The sequence below is a fragment of the Ursus maritimus genome, unplaced genomic scaffold (assembly GCF_017311325.1).
Source record: "Ursus maritimus isolate PB19 unplaced genomic scaffold, ASM1731132v1 scaffold_25, whole genome shotgun sequence".
NCBI lineage: Eukaryota > Metazoa > Chordata > Mammalia > Carnivora > Ursidae > Ursus > Ursus maritimus.
The window spans coordinates 43,109,945-43,129,809 of record NW_024425008.1 but is presented as its reverse complement, the minus strand read 5'-3'; the positions used below and the strand labels follow the sequence as shown (position 1 = coordinate 43,129,809).

Sequence of the window (19,865 nt, the reverse complement as noted above, 5' to 3'; positions counted from 1 at the left end):
GCAGGAGGAGGAATATTTGAAGGAAAGGTTAAATGTATAAGCGACTTTGTCTAGGGATCAACAGAGCAGGTGGCAGCAGGAGGGGTAGGGCACAGCTGACCAGGGGTGGGAACAGAAGGAGTGAGGAACTTGTGACCAAGGTGCTAGGCTCAGGTAGGGTGGAATTCTGTGCACGAGGCCCTCAATGTACAAGGCACCGGGAGGAGAAGATGCAGAGGGAAAGCAGTAAGGGACAGCTGATCACTCACAGTAAGTGTCTGTCTACTCCTCTCCCTTAGTCACAGTTGACTGACCCCGGCCAGGCCTAGCAGAGTCCCTTTCCTGACAATTAAAAACCTCGAAGAGAGACAGAAGGTAGTTGGAGCCAAATCACTTTATAACACTCTCTCAAGAATGTCCGCATTAACCCCTGCTGATAGTATGGTTCTCTCTGAGCTGTTCTTACCCTCTAGCCTTTCATAATTTCTTCATTTTTGTTTTTTTTTTTCCAAGCCAGACTCATGTGTTGCTTATAACCGAAGCATCCTGCCTGATTCAGCATGGCTCCTGTCGATAGCCAACTCGTTTCGTTTTGTAGAGGAGGAAACCAAGGCCCCAAGAATATAGGTTTTTCCCAGGTTACAAGACCGAAGACCAATTTCCCTACTACTAGCAGTGTAGACAGACCATAAACACAAATTGAGACCAGAAGTTTTAGAATTTAAATAACTTCAGGTAAAACCCAGGTATAAAAGATTCAAGTTTTATAAAAAGCTAAAATTGGAGCCGATGGAGGCGGGTAATAAATAAGGGAAAGTCACTGATCTTCTGATAGCAGCTACCAGAAGATCTATTTCAACTTCCAGCTGTCTTTCATGAATTCTATCACAACACGAAGCCTGAGTAGTCAAAGATTTCTATAAAAGGTTCTTAAATATCTGAAGCCACTGTATCAATAGCAAATCTAAGCTTAAGGAAAATAAAGTACAGAGCTAGAGGAAGGGAAGGCAACCGCCAACCACAGACAAATGTGAGGACCAGGTCTGTACCATCAGAGCATTTTTGGTGCTGATCACACGCTTAAAAACTTTTGTCTCTGTATCTTCCAAATATTTTTCAACTATAAAATATTTCTCTTACTTCCTTAACCTTCCAAGATTGTTACTTCACTTCCCCTTGTCTCAGAATCTTTTGTAAAGCTCATTTCCTCTGTTTTTCCTATCAAGAGTCCTTCCCTTCTTAGAACTTAATTTCCCTTTCTCTAGCCGCCAAAAACGTGGCTGCTAAATATTAATCCTTCCTGTTTCCTCAGTGTTTGATATTTTTGGGTCTAACCATTCCCTCATTAATGCAAGACAACCTCAACTGGTACATTCTAACTTTTCCCATGGCATGGGAAAAAGCAACAGGGGCTTTCTTAAAAATTTTAATTTAATTTAATTTAATTAATTAATTTTTTAAAGATTTTATTTATTTGACAGAGACCGCCAGCGAGAGAGGGAACACAAGCAGGGGGAGTGGGAGAGGAAGAAGCAGGCTCCTAGTGGAGGAGCCTGATGTGGGGCTCGATCCCAGACCGCCGGGATCACACCCTGAGCCGAAGGCAGACACCCAACGACTGCGCCACCCAGGCGCCCCTTAAATAAAAACATTAACGAAGGTGATCAGTTCCTAGGACGGAGTATAAATACCACACATGCTTCCTTGAAGCTATTCATTTCCCTTGGAACTTTGGGTTTTCAGCAAAAATGGGAATCAAGTCTTATTTATTCCAGATGGTCCAGACCCATTATGATAAACACATATAGCCAATTCACCACACAAAATACTTCAGGGGAATATAATTTTTATAGAAAAGGAAACTATATCGCATGTTAAATAATTAGAAAATTGTCCTGTCTAAATAGGTGGAACATATCAACCAGAGCGGAAACTCAGGGGTTTTTTCCCCATTTATAGATCAAGAAAATAAAGCAGTCATAAAAATTAACGTTTTATATAACTCAAACCAATGAGAAGAGATACAGTAAGCCTCTCATGGCACTTAGCTCTGTTTACTTCCAGTCTTTCTAATAATCACCCCAATTCAACTCCACGTACATGCAGATTATGTGAAAACTACTACTCAAATAGGAGGAAAATAACAACCCTTATTGAGGTTTTACTAAGACTTAACACAAAAACCCTTTAGGATAAAGAGCATCGCTTATCTTTCAACCACAACTGTTTTAAATTGACATATGTTGGTTCCACTATGTCCCAAGCAGTGAGCAGTCCACCCTGGGGGAGCGGGCGGGAGGGGCGGGTTGGCCCAGCCCACCACTCAGTGGCCACGTGGCGATGTTCGGAGACCTGTTTGGTCGTCCCAACAGCAGTGGCAGTTGGGGGTGGGGATGACGTGCTACTGGCGTCTAGCGGGTCAAAGCCAGGGGTGAGGCTCATCTGCAAAGCACAGGACAGCCCTTCCCAACAAAAAACTATCTGGCCTCAATGACTGAGCAACTGTCCCACCAGGAGAAAAAAAGAAAAGCAACTAAAAAAGAGCAGCCAAGACAAGAAGTGAGCACGAGTCACCACCCGCCCAGGCCTCCCAGTTCTGCGGGAGCCCCCTACCTTGGAAGCCTGTGGCGTGGATATCACGTGGACCGTGCTGGGTTTGACTCCATTCGCCTTCGGCCGTTTATAGAGAGCAAATCTGCTTTTCCTCCGGCCTCGGTCTCCATTAGGTAAAGCACCGTTGTACCTATAAACAAAGATGAAAGGTCATGTATTTGCAGATTTTTTAAGTTTTAAGGAAAAAAAGAGGAACTAAGAGAAAAGACAGGGATGGTCATAAAAAAAAAAAAAAAAATCGCCCACTAAACACCCCAGAGAAGGAATGGGCTGCAAAACAGACTTCAGCTGTAATGAAATTCAAATCACTTCCAGAAACTTAATTTAAGAGTGATGTACAAAGTAATTATAGGTCTCCTATTCTATAAAGTCAGACTCTTCAAATCTTTTTGGAAAGAGACAGTATAAATAAGCAAATGAGAATTCTGCAGAGGCTGTATTAGTGAGGGCTCAATTTAGCAAGCGTTGTTCTAATGGACCCCAGAGAAACACTCAAGAAATATTTTTAAATGAACTAGTTAGAAAATAGCATACTAATTAAACCTCATCTCTCACTCCCAAATCATGTTAATGTCTTTAGGATCTTTATTTGTAAGAAGACCAAATTTAGTTACTTGCAGTCTTGAAAGTTCTGAATTCTCCACATTCATTCTCATTTCTATTTGAACTTTTAAACTGTCAGGTGAGCAAAAATACCGTGTGAAAATTAAACATAAAGTAGGACTTCACAAGAAGGTTGCCCATAAAAGAGACCCAGAAGTGGGGGGGGGGGCGTTTTAGTCCAAAATGTCCAATAACTTAAAAAGTCATCTGGAAAACGATGTCCTTACACAAATTTCCCACATTAATACCTTAAACTAATACCAGTGTTTAAAAGAAAGGCAGGATTGCACTTCGTATTTCTGTTTTCAATTGTATTTCTAACTCTGGATTTAATGGGTCCCTGTATGTTCTGACCAATGTCTCCTGTCGCCACGCTGACAGGACTATTCTCCATCCCCTTCGGGGGGGAAGTTCTCTTAATCTTTAAAGTCTTGCCTTTGCCTCTAGTTTGGCCACACCCAGAACATGGTGGCCAGCATGGCTGAGGGGCCGCCAGTAAAACTGGGGAGAGTTTTTTTTTGTTTTATAATTTGGTAGCTACAGTCTGCCAATGGATTTAAATTATCACTTGAAGTTATTCCTGCTGTGTTTTTAATCTGTTCCCATTTCCATCACAAAGGAACATGGGCTCCATAAAAGTGTCTCTAGAATACAGAGATGATTGATTCCGAGTCTCCTTTTTCTGAGGCAAGATCAAAACACGCAGTTTTCTTACTCATGTTCGGGATCGCTACCATAATGAATGTGTCCCTGAGTAAGTGGCCATCATCAACCCACTTTGTTTTAATAGATTTCCCCATCACTTAAATCAAGATGAACATTCTGTATTAAGAGAAACATATGTAAATCAATTAAAGCTAGGACTCTCAACAGCGTAGAGGAGTATTTTCCCCACTGAGGCCTAGAGGCAAAGAGTACAAGATCGGGCAGGGTTTCTCCTGTGCCTCTCACATCTCCCCAGCCCCCCCCCCGCCCCCCGCTCCATCATTCAACCACACACTGCTCGCTGAGAAGATCTAACCAGCAAGACGGTGTCTGATGCCTTTCTAGGGATCCACTCACAACTACACGCCCTTCTCAGGAATCCCCCTCCCCCGCCCCGCCCAACGGCCTCAGGTGAGCCCCCACGCCCCGTCTGAATGAAATGGCCAGGCCAGCACCCTCCCCACCACACTGGAGCTGAATGACTGCAGGTGTACATCTGGCCCATGTTGACCAAGGACAAGCTCATTGTGGAAAACACAAAACCGGGGCGGAGAGAAAACCAGCTCACGTCTGTGGATGGCCAGAGCTGTGTGATGTTAAGTGCGCCAACTCTGGGGATGTCCCAACCTGTCACATGAAGCAGCGGCAGAGACCGGCAACCAGAGACAAAGAGGACCCTCAGGGCTCCTGCTGGCCCCGCTGTACGTTGACCCTTGTTCATGGCGCCCTCTTTAGTTTCCGTTAACTCAAGTTGGTTCTGCTATCTACACCCCGAAGCCCCATCTAATATAAAGGGGGGACCCACAAAACTAGTAGCACCTTAACATATGCAGAAACGTTTTAAGTGACCTGAGCATAGATGCAGATAGCACAGGTTAAGCAAACACTACGCCAGTCTACATACAGATTCCCCACTCACTCAACACAGCCAAACAGTGATCGGTGAAAAACCCTATTGGAAATAATTAAGGTGATGGTGGAAAAACCAGTGTCCAATGAGACACGTTTCTAATTAGGTGAAGCTACAGGGTCCTTCATTCAATATTAAAAATGCCAAGTCCCAGAGCTGTGATGAATATCGGCTTCCTGGTCTTCAGATCTCTCCACTTAAGAGCAGAGAAAGGCACAGAACGAGTGTGATAAGACCTGAATGCAACAAGATGCACTCGTGCACAGAGCACGTGGGAAGAGGCATCAGGGAGAGTGTCACGAAGAGACAATGTGTGAATGGCCTCGAAACATGAACCAGACTGACCGGGAATGTAGGGCAATAGTACGTACACAGGCAAGGAGTAGGTAGTTCAGTACTGTGACAGCGTCCAGTTCAAGGGGAGAGAAGCAGCGGGTCAAGAGGGTAAAAGGCAGGAGCCAGGTGACGACAAGAGCGGGGCGCTCCATGAGGGCGTGGCTTTTTCGAAGAAAGGGGAGCTGATAAGATGTAAGCAAAGGACTAACGTGATCGGACACGCAGTAACTGCTGAAGCAGCATGGCGCAGGATGGACAGCCAGACTAGAGTCCCGGATGGACAGCCAGACTAGAATCCTGATGATCAGATGGCAGAACTAGCCGAACTACCGGAAGTGTAGTGGGTTGAACGGTGGCCCCCAACAGATGGGCCCATGTCCCGGATCCTTTGGAAAAAGGGTCTTTGCAGATGTAGTTAAAGCTCTGGAGAGGAAATCATGCTAGGTTACCAGAGGGCTCGAAATCCAGTAACAAGGGCCTTTGTAAGAGACACACAGGACCACGTGAACAGAAAGGGAGGCAGAAACTGGAATTGGACAATCACAAACCAAGGACCGCCTGCAGCCACCAGAAGTGGGAAGAGGCAAGGAAGGACCCTGCCCCCCAGAGCCCCGGGAGACAGCATGACCTCGGCAGCACCGTGGTTCCAGACTTGAGGAACTGGAGAGAACCGGGAGAACCCATTCTGCCGTCCTGAGCCACCATTCAGTGGTAATTGGTCCTGACAGCTGCAGGAAACATTAACAGCCTAAACCAAAGCGGCGAGGAAAGGAGGTGGAAGCTCAGAGGAACTCAGAGCGTTGTTTTCAGGGCCAGGTGAGCATCAGAACCTCCAGGGAAGCTTTACCAAGCGATGCACGCCGAAGGCTCGAGAGCTTCTGAGTCCGCAGTCCCGGTGCAGGGCTCCCGGCGTGGGCTGTCAGAGCTGCACAGGGATGTGCACCTGCAGCCACGACCGGGCACCGGGGTCTTGAAGGCAAGTATCAAGAGTACTTGGGGACTTGTTCGGCTGCACAGGGTGGAGGGACAGAGAAAGGTAACGGCATACAGGCTTGTGGCCTCGGCCAGGGGGATGGCATTATTAGGAAGCAGGATAGGAATGACAGGGATATCCAGGGAAAGCCACTTGGGAGGTGAGACAACTTACAGACCCGGGGGGCTTTTATACTACAAGTGTGGCAGTTGAAATCACAAGCATAAACAAGATACGCCCAGCAAAAGTGCCAAATAAAGAAGTCAAGGATCAGAAGGCAAAAACTGACCCTAGAAAATGCAACCAGTTAAAGAAATAACCCCTTCTTAGTCCTAGGCAGAAGGACCAGGAACAGGAGAAAGTTGTATCACTGAAGACAAGAGAATTAACAGTGTTTAAGCAGTTAAAAGGCCAGTTCATAGGAGAAAAACATACTACCCATGATCTGGAAGACCAGGACGCTGGGGACCTGATCCATCTCCAGAGTGAACAAGTAAACCCAAGCCAGCCCCTAGACCCCGGGTCTCACTCTGAGCCTCCCCTCCCATCCCATGTTCTCCTCAGCAGAGAGCTCCTCACGCACTGTCCTGCTTCCAACACTCTCGGACTCTTCAATTCACTAGCACATGATCTTTGCCCCAAATCAAAAAGTACATTTGGTCACGTGTCCTGCCACCACCCTCTCCCACCTCCACCCCACCCTAAAAGTTTCCCAATGGCTCTCGAATCAATGTGGCAAATCAGAGAGGACCACAGATGCCCAGGACTTCACCCAGTGAGAGGGGAAGTCTAAGTCCCCTCTCCCTACACCTGGACTGGCCTTAGGGACTCGCTTACCAACAGGATGTGGAGGAAGTAACGTTCTGAAACTTTCTGAGCCAAGTCTGAAAGAACCTTGCGGTTTCTGCCTGGGTCTTCGGTGAGCATTGAGCTGCCACAGAAGAGACCTGGGACCACCATGCTGGGGAGGCCACACACAGGCGCTCCGGTCAGCAGGCTCAGCGGAGTCCAGTCTTCCAAACACCCCGTTCAAGCACCGGTCACGTGAATGAAGCAGTCTTGAACCTTCCGGACCGGCCTATCCCCCAGCAGACTATTACCAAGTGACCACGATACCATGTGAGGCAGAAAAACAGCCCAGCTGAGCCCTGCCCGAATTCCTGACTCACAGAACAGTGCAGTAAATAAGAACATCGCTGTGTCAAGCCACTAAGTTGAGGGCAGTTGGTTACACAGGAATAGGAGCTTGGAACAAGCCCTAATACTCCCTTCTCCCTGATCACAGCCTCTCCTTTGTCCCCTGATCTGTCAAGCACGGTCACGTCTTCCTGATCACAGACCCTTCCCCTCCAGCCCGGCTTCCCCAGGGAACGTCCAGTCCACCCACAGTGCCTGACACAGCACACCAGTGCAGGGGCACCCAGGCACTGAGACCCACCCAGGGCGACCACAGCACAAGAGAGAAGGACCATCATTTATATGGTGGAGGAGAGATGTGATTGTTGCCGACAAAGGCACAAAGTTATCATTCCAACAAAGAAGATCAGAACGTTCCCTGGCCTGGCAAGCTCTTCAGCCACTAAGTTTGTAGAAAATAGTATTACCAAGAGTTGCTGCCCCCTGTTTTAGCTGAACAGGGGTATTTGGATTGAAACCCACAAGTTGTTTTTCAAGCTTCCCATTAAAAAAAAAAAAATTCTGGAGATGTTAAAAACATCCACTTATTTAGTAAGTGTGTGATGAAAATTTAACTCTTCGCATATGCAGGGCAAATAGCTGGTCTTAATAGTAAAGGTATTTGGATGCTGTGAATGACAATAAAAAACCTGTGTAAGAAACCTCACAAATCGAGGGTTTTTCCTGGTTTAAAATGCAGGGTTCACAAAAAATTAAAATAAAAAAAAATAAAAAATAAAATGCAGGGTTCACACGTTTTCACTAGCAATTGCTATGCATTTACCATGAGGGAGGCATTACTACCCTCCGTGGACAGGTAACAGGCTCGAGTGGCTGAAATCCACACACAGACTTGCACAGCGAGGAGAGGGCGGACAGAACCCTACTCCACATCTGCTTCTGTCGGACTCCAAATGTCATTCTTCCCAGGAGACGCTGACAATTTTTAAATCCAAGGCATTTCTTGGCATACAACACCAAGATACAGTCTTGAGGAGATGCCTGCCACCTTAAAGATGCATTTGTCAGAAAGAATTTTCTACGGGAACCAGCAAGAGAGGTATGCCAGGGGCTCCCCATCCCATTTTGGAAGCATCACGTCTGATCTTCAGCAGCCTGAACTTAGAGCAGCACCCACGTGGAAATGGGAAAGAGGATGTGGGGTACGGCACCCCAGGACCACGCTACAGAGGCAGCCTGGCTTCCCGCCGCAGGCTGAATGTTCTGCCCTCCCTCCCAAGCAGCACTTCTGTCACTGGCACAGATAAACCGCGAGCGACTACTGTAGCCAAAGTAAACCATACACTGCAGATGAACAAGTCAGGGACACTGCAGGTGAGCTCGGATACAGGGCACAGGGTCTGCTCAACACCTGCAGCGTGGCACCTGCCTCGACACAGCACACACCAGCTCACAGGACAGTGAATGCACTCGTGCAAGTGCAAGAAAATGCACGTAAGCCCGTAAGGGCCTGACGCCAGCCTGATGATTACAGCCCCAACTCACGGTTTATCCGTCAGAACACATCTGGGCTTGCCTTGCCCTGATGAACATTACATACAAAGCCCTGGGACCCAACAGTGCTTATTCCTCTGTGCCTAACAAATGCTGCACAGTGTAGGCTTTGTAAACCGACATTCCTTTCTAGCCAAAGAACTAATTATGGCAGCACCAGAACAGTCTCTCTCTCCCCCCTGCTTATTACCTGCCGCAGCTCTTTCAACATCACTTCATTCAGAAAATCTTCCTGGGCTTGGCCTGAAAATGAGAATTCTCAATGTCCCATTTCTGGTTGGAAATGGTCCTTGCTTCGAGTAGCTACTTAAGGTCCAATCAATATGAAAAACAATATATTCACTCAAGAATGCAACCCACGAGGTGCCTGGGGTGAGTCAAGCCCCAGGGCCAGGGGCTAAGGATACTCACAAGAGATCTTGCCTCTTGAGACAGGGAGGTGAAGGCAGAAAAACTATAAATACTAATAAATGCTAAGGAAAGGGAGTTAGAACACAATGGGAAAAACTAAATCGGAACGTTAAGTTCTGAATCGGGACCCAGCACTGGGTCTTGCCACGCCCTGCACGTGGGATCGGAGTCAGGGAACCCTAGGAGCTATCTGCTACACCAGGCCTGCGCCACGGCACGGGTTAATCTTCCCTTTATAACTCACACCATTTTGACTGGATGCTTTTCGAGAAGTCCCCTTTTTATTTGGATAAGCCCCTTCACCTCTACGTGGCACCTTAAAACTGAGGAGGGGGTCAAGCACACAGTGGCCACGTGAGTGCGGGGATAAGGACGGTGGTGCGGGGATCCGCAGACAGGAGCTCCAGCTCCCACTCTTTCCTGCCTGGGGCAGGGAACCTACCGAAGACGGGCCTGTTTCTTCAGCTACAGAGAGAGGAACACAAAATTACAAATTCAATTTTAAAAAGATTCCCGGGGCGCCTGGGTGGCACAGCGGTTAAGCGTCTGCCTTTAGCTCAGGGCGTGATCCCGGCGTTGTGGGATCGAGCCCCACATCAGGCTCCTCCGCTGTGAGCCTGCTTCTTCCTCTCCCACTCTCCCTGCTTGTGTTCCCTCTCTCGCTGGCTGTCTCTCTCTCTGTCAAATAAATAAAAAATAAAAAAAAAATCTTTAAAAAGATTCCCAAGCCTCTTTCGAGGATTCCAAGTACGGATGGACCCAGAAGGCATCTCACCCAGCTAGAACACCGTCGTCCCGGCTCAGGAGGGTGAAGGTTGTGGTGCTTCATGAAAATACAGGCTTTTACCGCCACCACCCTTCCAAAAGCCTCCCAGATCTTCAGGGCAGTTAGATTTCCAGGTTGCCTTTTTCTTATCTTGAGGAGTTATTTTTGGTTTGTTTTTAGCTTCCCCATACCAAAATATTTTCCAAGGTAAAATATTAGAAGTTTTTTCTATCAGGAACACAGTACTGCCCCCACAGCAGGAGATCTTAGGCTGTTCCTCCAGGCTCTGTACACCCACGCACTCTCCTCCAGCCCCTCTGCAGCGGGAGGGACAGGGAGGGCCCTCGTGGTCCGCCCTCCCATCCCAGGGGGACTTTGCCCAAGTCCCTGAACTTCTCAGAAGCTTACTGTCCTTCCCCCTAAAGGAGGAAGGCCTAACAGTCTACCCTTTGGATTCTGTGTGTTGGGGGAGGAGCTCAGGAGAGGCGGGGACCCCAGCCTACACTGGCTCCTGGGCCATCACTCGGTTCTTTCTTGGCTTTACTCAGTTCCTGTAGGGAGGGTCACTCCTCCCCAGGTGTTTCTTCCTCCAACCAGGCCATTCAAAAGAAAATGAACTCTCAAAGCAAATGCAGTCTACCTCAAAAACAAAGGAATGGTTTATGAAAAGAACAGTATCATCGAATACTTTGTCATTTGTGGGACTGAAATCTTTCTCCTCCCTTTTTCATTTCAAATTGGTACCGTCACTAAATCACACAGGATTTTTTTTTTTTTACTGGATTGAATCTTTGATTTTTAAGCATTGCTGGAGGGCCAACAGCAGCGCATTTTTCACTGAATACTTCAAGATATGCAAAGCATCAGGAATAAGGAAAGTTATTTATGTTATTCTCACAACATCTAAGACTACTTCTTTTATTCTGCCATTGGCACCACCAGTCCAAAACACGTCCAACTAAACGTGTATTAATCTCAATGCTTTATGGCAGAGAATCTCTTGTTTACCTTATTAGGTGAAAATTAAAGTATTACTCTTCAGTAACCTGGTTCCTAAAAAAGAAAAAGATCACAAGGAAAAAAAAAAACGAAGTGTGGCAAAAAAAAAAAAGAAAAGAAAAAAGAAAAAGAAAGAAAAGGATTTGATACACTACAAGATTTGTACAGTTCAAAAATCATGTGAAGATTTATCTTGTTCTTGGATTAGTACCATCTTACACTCTACACTTCTTTACGTCCATCATTCTGGAAAACAAATCAAATCCCCAATGTTCCTTCTCCATCGCTCTAACCTTTGCTCTTTTTAGCCTCTCATCCCCTAAGTTAAGAGCATCCGGCCTGTGAACTGTATGGGGTAGGCTGAAGCACAGGTCCCACGTGCTCACTCCTCCCTGAGGACAGCCCCTGAGCCATGACTTTCCAGCTCCGGTGAATGTCCTTGCCCTGGACTTCGGGTTGGGCCACAGGGAGGCTAACAGTGCGACGCGAGCAGGGGCTTGGCAGTTGGGATCACCCTCCGGCACCTCGGACGTGGCCGTAGGAAACCCACGTCCCCGCCAGCCTGCGGAGCGGGAGACACACTTGGAGGAGATCCGAACCACACGCAGGCAGCCCGAAGCAAAGCCACTCCAACACCGCCGAACAAAGAGTCCTCTCAACCAACCCACGGACTCAGAGAACAAATCATTGTTGTTTGAAAAGTCAGTTTGGGGAGGATTCGTTACTCAGCATTATAGGGCAAAAAAGAAATGATGCTCTGAATTTCAAAAGCAAATTAACATAAGTAGCTTCCCCCTCCGTACCTAAGGACTCTGGGCTAAAGCCACAGAAAACATCCTATATATGCCCAAAGGTCTATATATGAAGACTTCCATTCTGAAGGAAGAAGATGAGAATTCCAAATGTGTCCCTTTTTAAACTAAGGAAAACTGATTTAAAAAAAAAAAGTATACTTTTTAAAGAGGGGGATGAAATGTCAAATTGTAGGTCTTCTTTTCCATAAATTACATCAAAGCTGTGGTCCCTCAAATAAGCTATACGTGTATATAAGGTCTTAGTCTCTAAAAATCAAATTTAGCAATTTTATCCTAATTCTTTTATGTCTCTTTGGCAAAGCACTGATTCTTTTAAATCCGTTTATATACAACTTCCACCATAGTAAGAGGCCTCTAAAAACTGAGCATTTCAAAGGTTGCCAAAAAAGGGGGCGTCTACAACTAGCACTGGGCCCAGCATCTAACACGTACTGGAGCTCTGGGCATTTCAAATAAGGAGCCTGATGTACAAAGATTTTATTACTGGCCCGAAGAATTAAAGCCCGAAAATGAAACTAGCATTGGAATCTCTTCTGTCTCATAAGTTATAAGTACTCCTAACTACTAAAATAATTACTTCAAATCGCTTCCTTTTTCAAAATTTCTCCTAAAAAGAATCACATCAATGTAACCTTTACTAATGTTTACTTTCAGCCGTTAGCATACACACATGGAATTTAGAAATTCCTAGAAATATAGATGTGTCAGAGCAAGCAACCCAACTTTTGAAAACTTGTTGGGCAATGCCCTGACAAAGTAAGAGATATATAATTGATACTGTGTGTAGCAGCTAAGTTCAAGATGGTTATAAAATATAATCACTTTCATCAATTACCCAGGACAGAATGGGGTGGGGGAGGGAAGGGTTTACACCAAATATACTTCAATGAACTATAAAGCGTACAGCCAGTGGTGGCTTCACATCACGCATGTTGCGGCTACATGGATTCACATTCTTTCACATAACTTTCCTAAAGATTCTTTTATTTCTAGAAAACCTACGTATAATCACTGAAATACAAGATTAGAAAATATTAGAATATATATAAAATCCAGTTTATTTCAAGAAAGGGAAGCATGCTCTAAAGCCACATTTTCTAACAGCAGAAGGAGTAGGTCAATCAGGTCAATTACCCAAGAGGGCTTCTTTCTGAGCGGCCGTAGTAAACGATCTCTGTACCAACCAACCTTCAGTGCCACAGAAGCATATGGTCTACAAGTTAGTTTTGGTTTGGCATATTAACCCCCCAACTGCAAAAGGAAAACGTCCTTCACATTCACCATGAATACATTAACTTGCCAATGACCACAAACACATTGTTTTTCAAATGGACACCAGGAGCCCATCAACAACCATGCACATAATCTGAATACGGGGTGTATCTTATCAAGAATTCGGAAATCAGGGGCGCCTGGGTGGCACAGCGGTTAAGCGCCTGCCTTCGGCTCAGGGAGTGATCCCGGCGTTATGGGATCGAGCCCCACATCAGGCTCCTCCACTATGAGCCTGCTTCTTCCTCTCCCACTCCCCCTGCTGTGTTCCCTCTCTCGCTGGCTGTCTCTATCTCTGTTAAATAAATAAAATCTTTAAAAAAAAAAAATAAAAGAATTCGGAAATCAGAACAGAGATTTCCTTCCCAAGTCTACTAATTTACATTATCCAATACAGTAGCCACTAGACACACGAAGCTGTTTTTTTAAAGATTTCTTTATTTTCAGGGCACCTGGGTGGCTCAGTCTGTCAAGTGTCTGCCTTCAGCTCAGGTCATGATCCCAGGGTCCTGGGATTGAGCACCTGCATTGGGTTCCTGCTCAGCGGGGAGCCAGCTTCTCCCTCCCCTGCTCCCCCTGCCTGTGCTGTCAAATAAAATCTTCAAAAAATATTTGAGAGAGAGAGAGCGTGCGCACAAATGAGTGTGCAGGGGTGGGGTTGGGGGCAAGGGTGGAGGGAGAGGGAGAGAATCTCACGCAGACTCCCGACTGAGCATGGAACCCAACATAGGGCCTGATTTCACCACCCTGAGATCATGACCTGAGTCAAAAGCAAGAGTCAGACACTTCACCAACTCAGCCACCCAGGTGTCCCCACATGCAGCTATTTAAATTTTAACTGAACTTAAATTAAAAATTCAGTTTTTGTGCTGGGCACATTTCAAGTGCCCAACAGTCAGATGTGGCCAGTGGCTACCAGTGTACGGCAGGGCTAGAGAACCATTCCATCATCCCAGCAAGTTCAACGGGACTGGTGCTGGAATGTTCACGCAAGTCAAATCAAGGAGCGTCTTCCAGGCACCTAGCCATTTGGTAGTAGGACCCTGGATCCTACTTCAAATTCTCCCTCAGGATTTCCAGAATTTAAAGTTTTTGGCCACTGTTTCTTACTAAGAGTTCCTCAGAATGATGCCAGCACTGAGAACACATTCTCAAACTCCATCTTTCTTCTTGAAGAAGAGGTTTTTCTATGTGGTCATTAAGAAAATGTCCTACTGTCTTTGAGGGAAAGGAAAGATTCTGGCATCAAAAAATGTATTTTGCTTGAGGCCTAAGCATTTTCTCTAGGGACACACTTCAGAATGTGCGATGTAAGTTCTTGCAAAGTGTGATTCATTCACGAAAACTCACTTTATAAACAACTTCCAAATTCACACTCCATACGGATACTGAGAAGGCATTTGATAAGCTTCTTTAGCCCAGATTCATGTTTTTAAGAGTGAAGAAGAGTATTTCCTTCCCACAATTAAAGATAAAACAGTGAAAGCATTCGTGTTAAAAACCAGGAATAAAATGATTATTACCATTTTTACTAAACACTGTTCCAAAAGTCCTTGCCTAGCTAAAGACATTGAATTAGAAATAAGGGGTATTAACTGTAGGAAAAGAGAGAGAACTAAGTGCTATTCCTATGATAATTGAAACAACGTATTACTTGAGAACAAAAACAAAAACCAGTGGAAGAGAAGAAATATTCCAGAAATAGAACCTTGGCTATGTAAGAAATAGACGAAAGTACCACTAGTCAATGGGAAAGAAACTGGATTATTCGATCAATCCTGTAAGGAAAGCAACTAACTAAAAGGAAAAAAAGTGTTCAGAGCTGCAGCTCAACTTCCACCACAAAATCCTGAAACACATAAAAGATAAATGTGAACAACAGTCAACTAAAGAAAACAAAGCTGAGCACTGATTCAGGGTATAAACAGTGTTCTAAACACGGTGGTGGGGCACCTGGGTGGCTCAGTCAGTTAAGCAACGGACTCTTGCTTTCGGCGCTCTCTTTCAAATAAATAAAATCTTAAAAAAAAAAAAGTGGAAAAATTACAAAGAAAAGGATTGGTACGCTTAAATACGCAAAAATCTGAAATTCTGCATATCAAAAATGGTAAGATTTATCCAAAGCTAGATAAAAATATTGGCAATAATAGGACAGAAACTTATATCTTTAATAGGCAAATGTTTTTAGAAGGAAAAAACCCTGACAGCCCCATAGATACACAATAGACAACTGGCAAAGACCATGAACAGAAAATTCAGAAAAAACGAAAAATAGCTAAGGAACACTTTTTAATGTTCGATCTCATCACTAATCAAAGAAATGCAAATTAAGGATTATTATTTGCCAATAAAATTATCGAACTGTTGAAGTGACCCCACAGTCTAATACACCTCTGGTGAGAATGTTAATTGGTCCGATCTCTGGAAAATAACTCAGCAACATGTATCAACACCCTTATAAAAGTACTCGTGTTCTTTGACCTAGTAATTTTATTTTGAGAGATCTATTCTCAGGAGTTTATTTTGAAATGCGAGTTTTATGCACAAAGATGTTAATTATGTCATTATTTATAATGGCAAAAACCGCAAATAGCCTAAATATTCAATAATAAAGGATTAAGTCGATCCTGTAATTCTACATGACAAAACTGTGTTTACTCCAAGTGTTTAATAGCAATGAAAAAGGATTATAAACACCAGAATACAAAATGTACCTTTAATATGGTCAGAGTATTTAATATTCATAGGAAAAACTGAAATACACCAATGTTAAGTGATTATGGCTAGACAGTATAATTATGTAATCTTATATTTTTCTGTATCTCCGAAAGGCCTGTGTTGATTATATTTTTAAAATCAGAATTAGATGTTCTAAAAAGCATATATTAAATAAGGTAGCCTCCTTTTTATTTCTAATGGCACAGTATTGATCAATTTAGATGTGAAACAAGACACACAAATTTTAAAAATTAATAAAACGAGTCAACCCTGAGGGTGGGAAGATTTAAATTTATACTCAGTAGAAGGCCACGAGGGAGCTTAAACTGTTAAATGGTTCCATTCACAAATACCACTTGTGCACAGATTATCTCTGGCATACAAACTATGGTTTTTCCATAGTTGGGGAAACTTACAAAAAGCTCTTGGCACCTATCCTTGTATTTCTTAGGAAATGAAGTTCTCTACTTCTCCTACAGATATTGTGACGTACGTGCTTACTTCTTTTACGTAGAATCTTCATCAAACTTTTACCTTACATAATTAATTTGTCCTTAGAGTGTAAAAATGGTCTCTAGGGCCTATGGATATAGACCTTCGAAGATCTTAAATCTGAAATCTCCTGGATTAAGGAAGTCCGACAAGAATGCGCAACACCACTTACCAGGCAACAAACTCGCTCACGTGTGACCATTTTCCTGCTACTTTCTCTGCAGATGAACAGGGAATTACGCTTGGTATTTACACCGGGACGGGCAACCAGCGAGAGCAGGAACTGCAGGCAACTCATAGAATCAGAGCCTGGTTATGTAAGAAACTTCGAGGTAGAGGAGGATTTTTCATACTCCCCAAACCAGTACAGCCAGAACCCGGTCTTCCAGAACACTTAAAGTAGCACTACTCAAGCCAAGAAGTCCAAAAGTTCATTTTCAAAGGAGTTGGTCAAGTGAACCGAAGAAAATGAAGCCTCACAGCTCGGAACTTGCTAGCACGCCCTGCGAGCCTCCAGGTGGAGCACAGAGCCACAGCTCCCCAGCTCACTTGGCCTCGTGTCCCACTGTCATGGCACACGCGTGACGATTTCTCGGAACAGTGCTCTCAAGTCTGGGAGCCGCCAAGGCAGGTGTGTGGATACACCACGCTGCTCACGGTCACTACCAACACGTGGATGGCTTAGAGAAGAGCGGGACTTTCAAGCCACGGCACTGCACACGGCCTTTCCATCAGAACCCATTTTCTAACTGACATCCATTAGAACTCTATTTCAATATAGGAAGCTTCACTTTATAGCCATCATTTAACTACGATACCTGCTATAAGGAAGAATGAATGTTAAAATTGTAAGTTAATGTGGTTGTAAGTGCAGTTTCCTTTAACTTACTTCCTTGGTATATTCATGACAATTACTGATAAGCTACAGTAAAGGAGGAGCTAGAAATGAAAAATTAAGAGGTCAAAACCATAAACATAGCTCCCGAACCTTTCTCATGACTGACCCAACAGAGGGCTAAACAAGACCTGTGCAGGGACAGCAGAGTCCAGGTTCCTGGGACCTCAGGGATCACAACAAACGCGGCCATCCAGAAAACCTCCCGTGACGAGGCCCTAGTGGGAGCCCTGGTCTCTGGTTTTTCCTCTGTCCCTCGATACTCATTCTCCCTTCCTTTTAGCAAAAGAATCACAATCATTGCCATGTATGTAATGCTTCCTTAGGGTACCCCCACCTTAAAGGGCACAAAAGAGGCACAGAGAGGTTAAGCAACTTCCCCCCAGTCTCACAGCCATTTAGTGGCACGGCTAGAACCCCCGAGTTTCCCCTGCAGCTGGGTGTGGTCATGTGACTGGGACAAACGTAGACAACTTCCAGCTCCTCTTATAGTGGAGAGCACTTTCCCTGCCCGTTCTCTTCCCTGCAGGCTGGAACACAGATGGGAAAGAGGACAGCCTGTACTATGTGACACCAACTCTCCGAGTAAGAAAACAAAAGGAACCTGGCCTCCTCGTGACCCTGTGGACTAGTCACCAAGGACAGCACAGTGATGCGCTATTTCAAGAGAGGAAACATCCATTAGATTTCAGCTGTGCTATTTTAGGTAATATTTGAGTATCTTTATCATTTTGTTTTCAGCCCCAAACTTGCTCCATTTTCTTAAATAAAGTCTATTAGTAATTTGTTTCTTAATAACTTGGTTCTCAGCTTTGATCCAGGTAAGAGCTATAACTTATGAAAAGCTTACTTGACACTGTTCGAAGCACCTTCCATGTATTAACTCATTGAATCTTCTTAACAAACTTACGGGGGAAGGGAGCTTGTTAATATCCTCATCAACAGAGGAGAAACTGAGGCACCGGTTGAGCCACCTGCCCACCATCACAGAGCTGAGAGGCGGCAGAGCGGTGGTGAAAATCCCAACACTCTGATTAAGTCCTAGCTGAACAGGTGTGTTCCACTGGCTGAGGGCAAGTTCCCGCAGCAGGCAAGTGCCGTTCTGGAGAAGGATGCAGCATTTCCCCTGCAGGGCGCGGTTCTAAAACAGGACAGAGAGAAGTGCTGAGGGAGTCCCTGGGCCAGTTAGGCAGGAGGGAGATGGAAACAAGGGTCACAAGAGTTCACAGAGAGGAAGACCGTCGGGCAATGCGCTGGATAGGAAGTACGAATTCACCCGGTAGATGGGAGATGGGGGCAGGGAGAAACAGAAGGGACTGGACTCGCAAGGGCGCTGTGCCCTGAAGCCCCTGCCACTGCTCTCCGAGGTACCAAGATGCTCCTTCCAAGAGGCGGCGCAGGGCACCGCGGGGGCACCAGCCACCGCCAGCAGCACCCGCCTCCCAGTCAATCTCATTTCACCCCTTCTCCGCTCCAGCTGTCAACACGACGAAGGGGCCTGCACCTCTCATTTTCCTAAGTTCTTAATGTCCAAACGGTAATCTCACGGACTCTCCTTAGACTTCAGGGTTATCTGTAAGGTTTGAAGCGAGCTTGGGCACCACCCGCCCAGCCTCTCCCCTACTGGTGAGAGTCCACCCCGCTTTTGGAGGCAGAAGGCCAGCCAGCCGTCCGCTGCCGGGCTGTGGGATCAGGGGAGGCCAGGTCTCTGCGGAAAGTGTCCTTACATTAAACCAGGCTTCTCTTCTGCGTCTACCCAGTGTCTGTATCAAGTCTCTCCAAACAGCACAAAGGAGACTTCCTCCTTTCCTACCTGATGGCCTTTTAGAGATTCAGAATTGTGGAAATAGAAGGTCGTTAAGATAGTTTCCAAGTACTGTAAATACCTCAAAATGTAGAGCCAGATATTTAAACATTCTTACTGATGTGAAATCTTTACTCCCAAAATTCATTAATAAACACTCCACCCCCTCAGTATCGCGGCAGATAGAGAAGCTAACCTGAAAAAGTTGAAGTGAGTACTGCATGTATTTTGAAATGGTAAAAAACAAAACAACAAAAAACAAGAAAACACCCTGAAAAGGTAACGGACAATGGGATCCATGATAAGACTCCACTGGATCCACATACAAAGGCATTCATTAAAATACAACTTCGTTCTTAAACTGTTCAAGTGCGTTTCATGGGGGAACCGTTTCCTTCAAGATGGCGTTTTGGCAGTTGACACGCGGATCTGAGTGTCAACCACCAGACACACTCGGCAGGTGCTTTTTGCCGGTGGCATAATCCCCATAATATTTCCTCCTCAAACTGTTTTGTTTTTGAGAAGATCGAAGCACTCTACCTTATTTGTCCTCACACCTGCCCTGAGAAGGAAGGTAGCAAGAGATCTAAGTTACTAAAGTTTCTTCTTAATATTGGTGATATCTGTCCCCCCACTGCTAGAAAAGCCATGGATCTTGTCCACAACATAGCTGGGGTCGTCATAAAAGGTATAGGGAAGCAGGACCTGTTAAGTCTCCCACTACCACCAAAAAAGGAAAAAGGCAGGGGGGAAAAAAGTGTGCTCCGTACATGAGAGGAAAGTCCTTTAAAAATAACAAAATATTTGCATTATCCTCTGAAAGATACTTGAGCTCTTAAACCAAGAGAAATATAAAGTACACACTATTTTAAACAGATCTGAA

General features: G+C 45.1%; 1 protein-coding gene across 1 annotated transcript in view; it reads right to left on the bottom strand.

Moving 5' to 3' along the window:
- Window positions 1-19,865, bottom strand: part of PELI2 (pellino E3 ubiquitin protein ligase family member 2) — a 179,710-nt gene that overhangs the window by 127,568 nt on the left and 32,277 nt on the right. Inside the window, exon 2 of the mRNA XM_040641869.1 lies at window positions 2,593-2,722. Within this exon, the coding sequence (XP_040497803.1) occupies window positions 2,593-2,722 (130 nt within the window). The remainder of the gene's footprint in view (window positions 1-2,592; window positions 2,723-19,865) is intronic.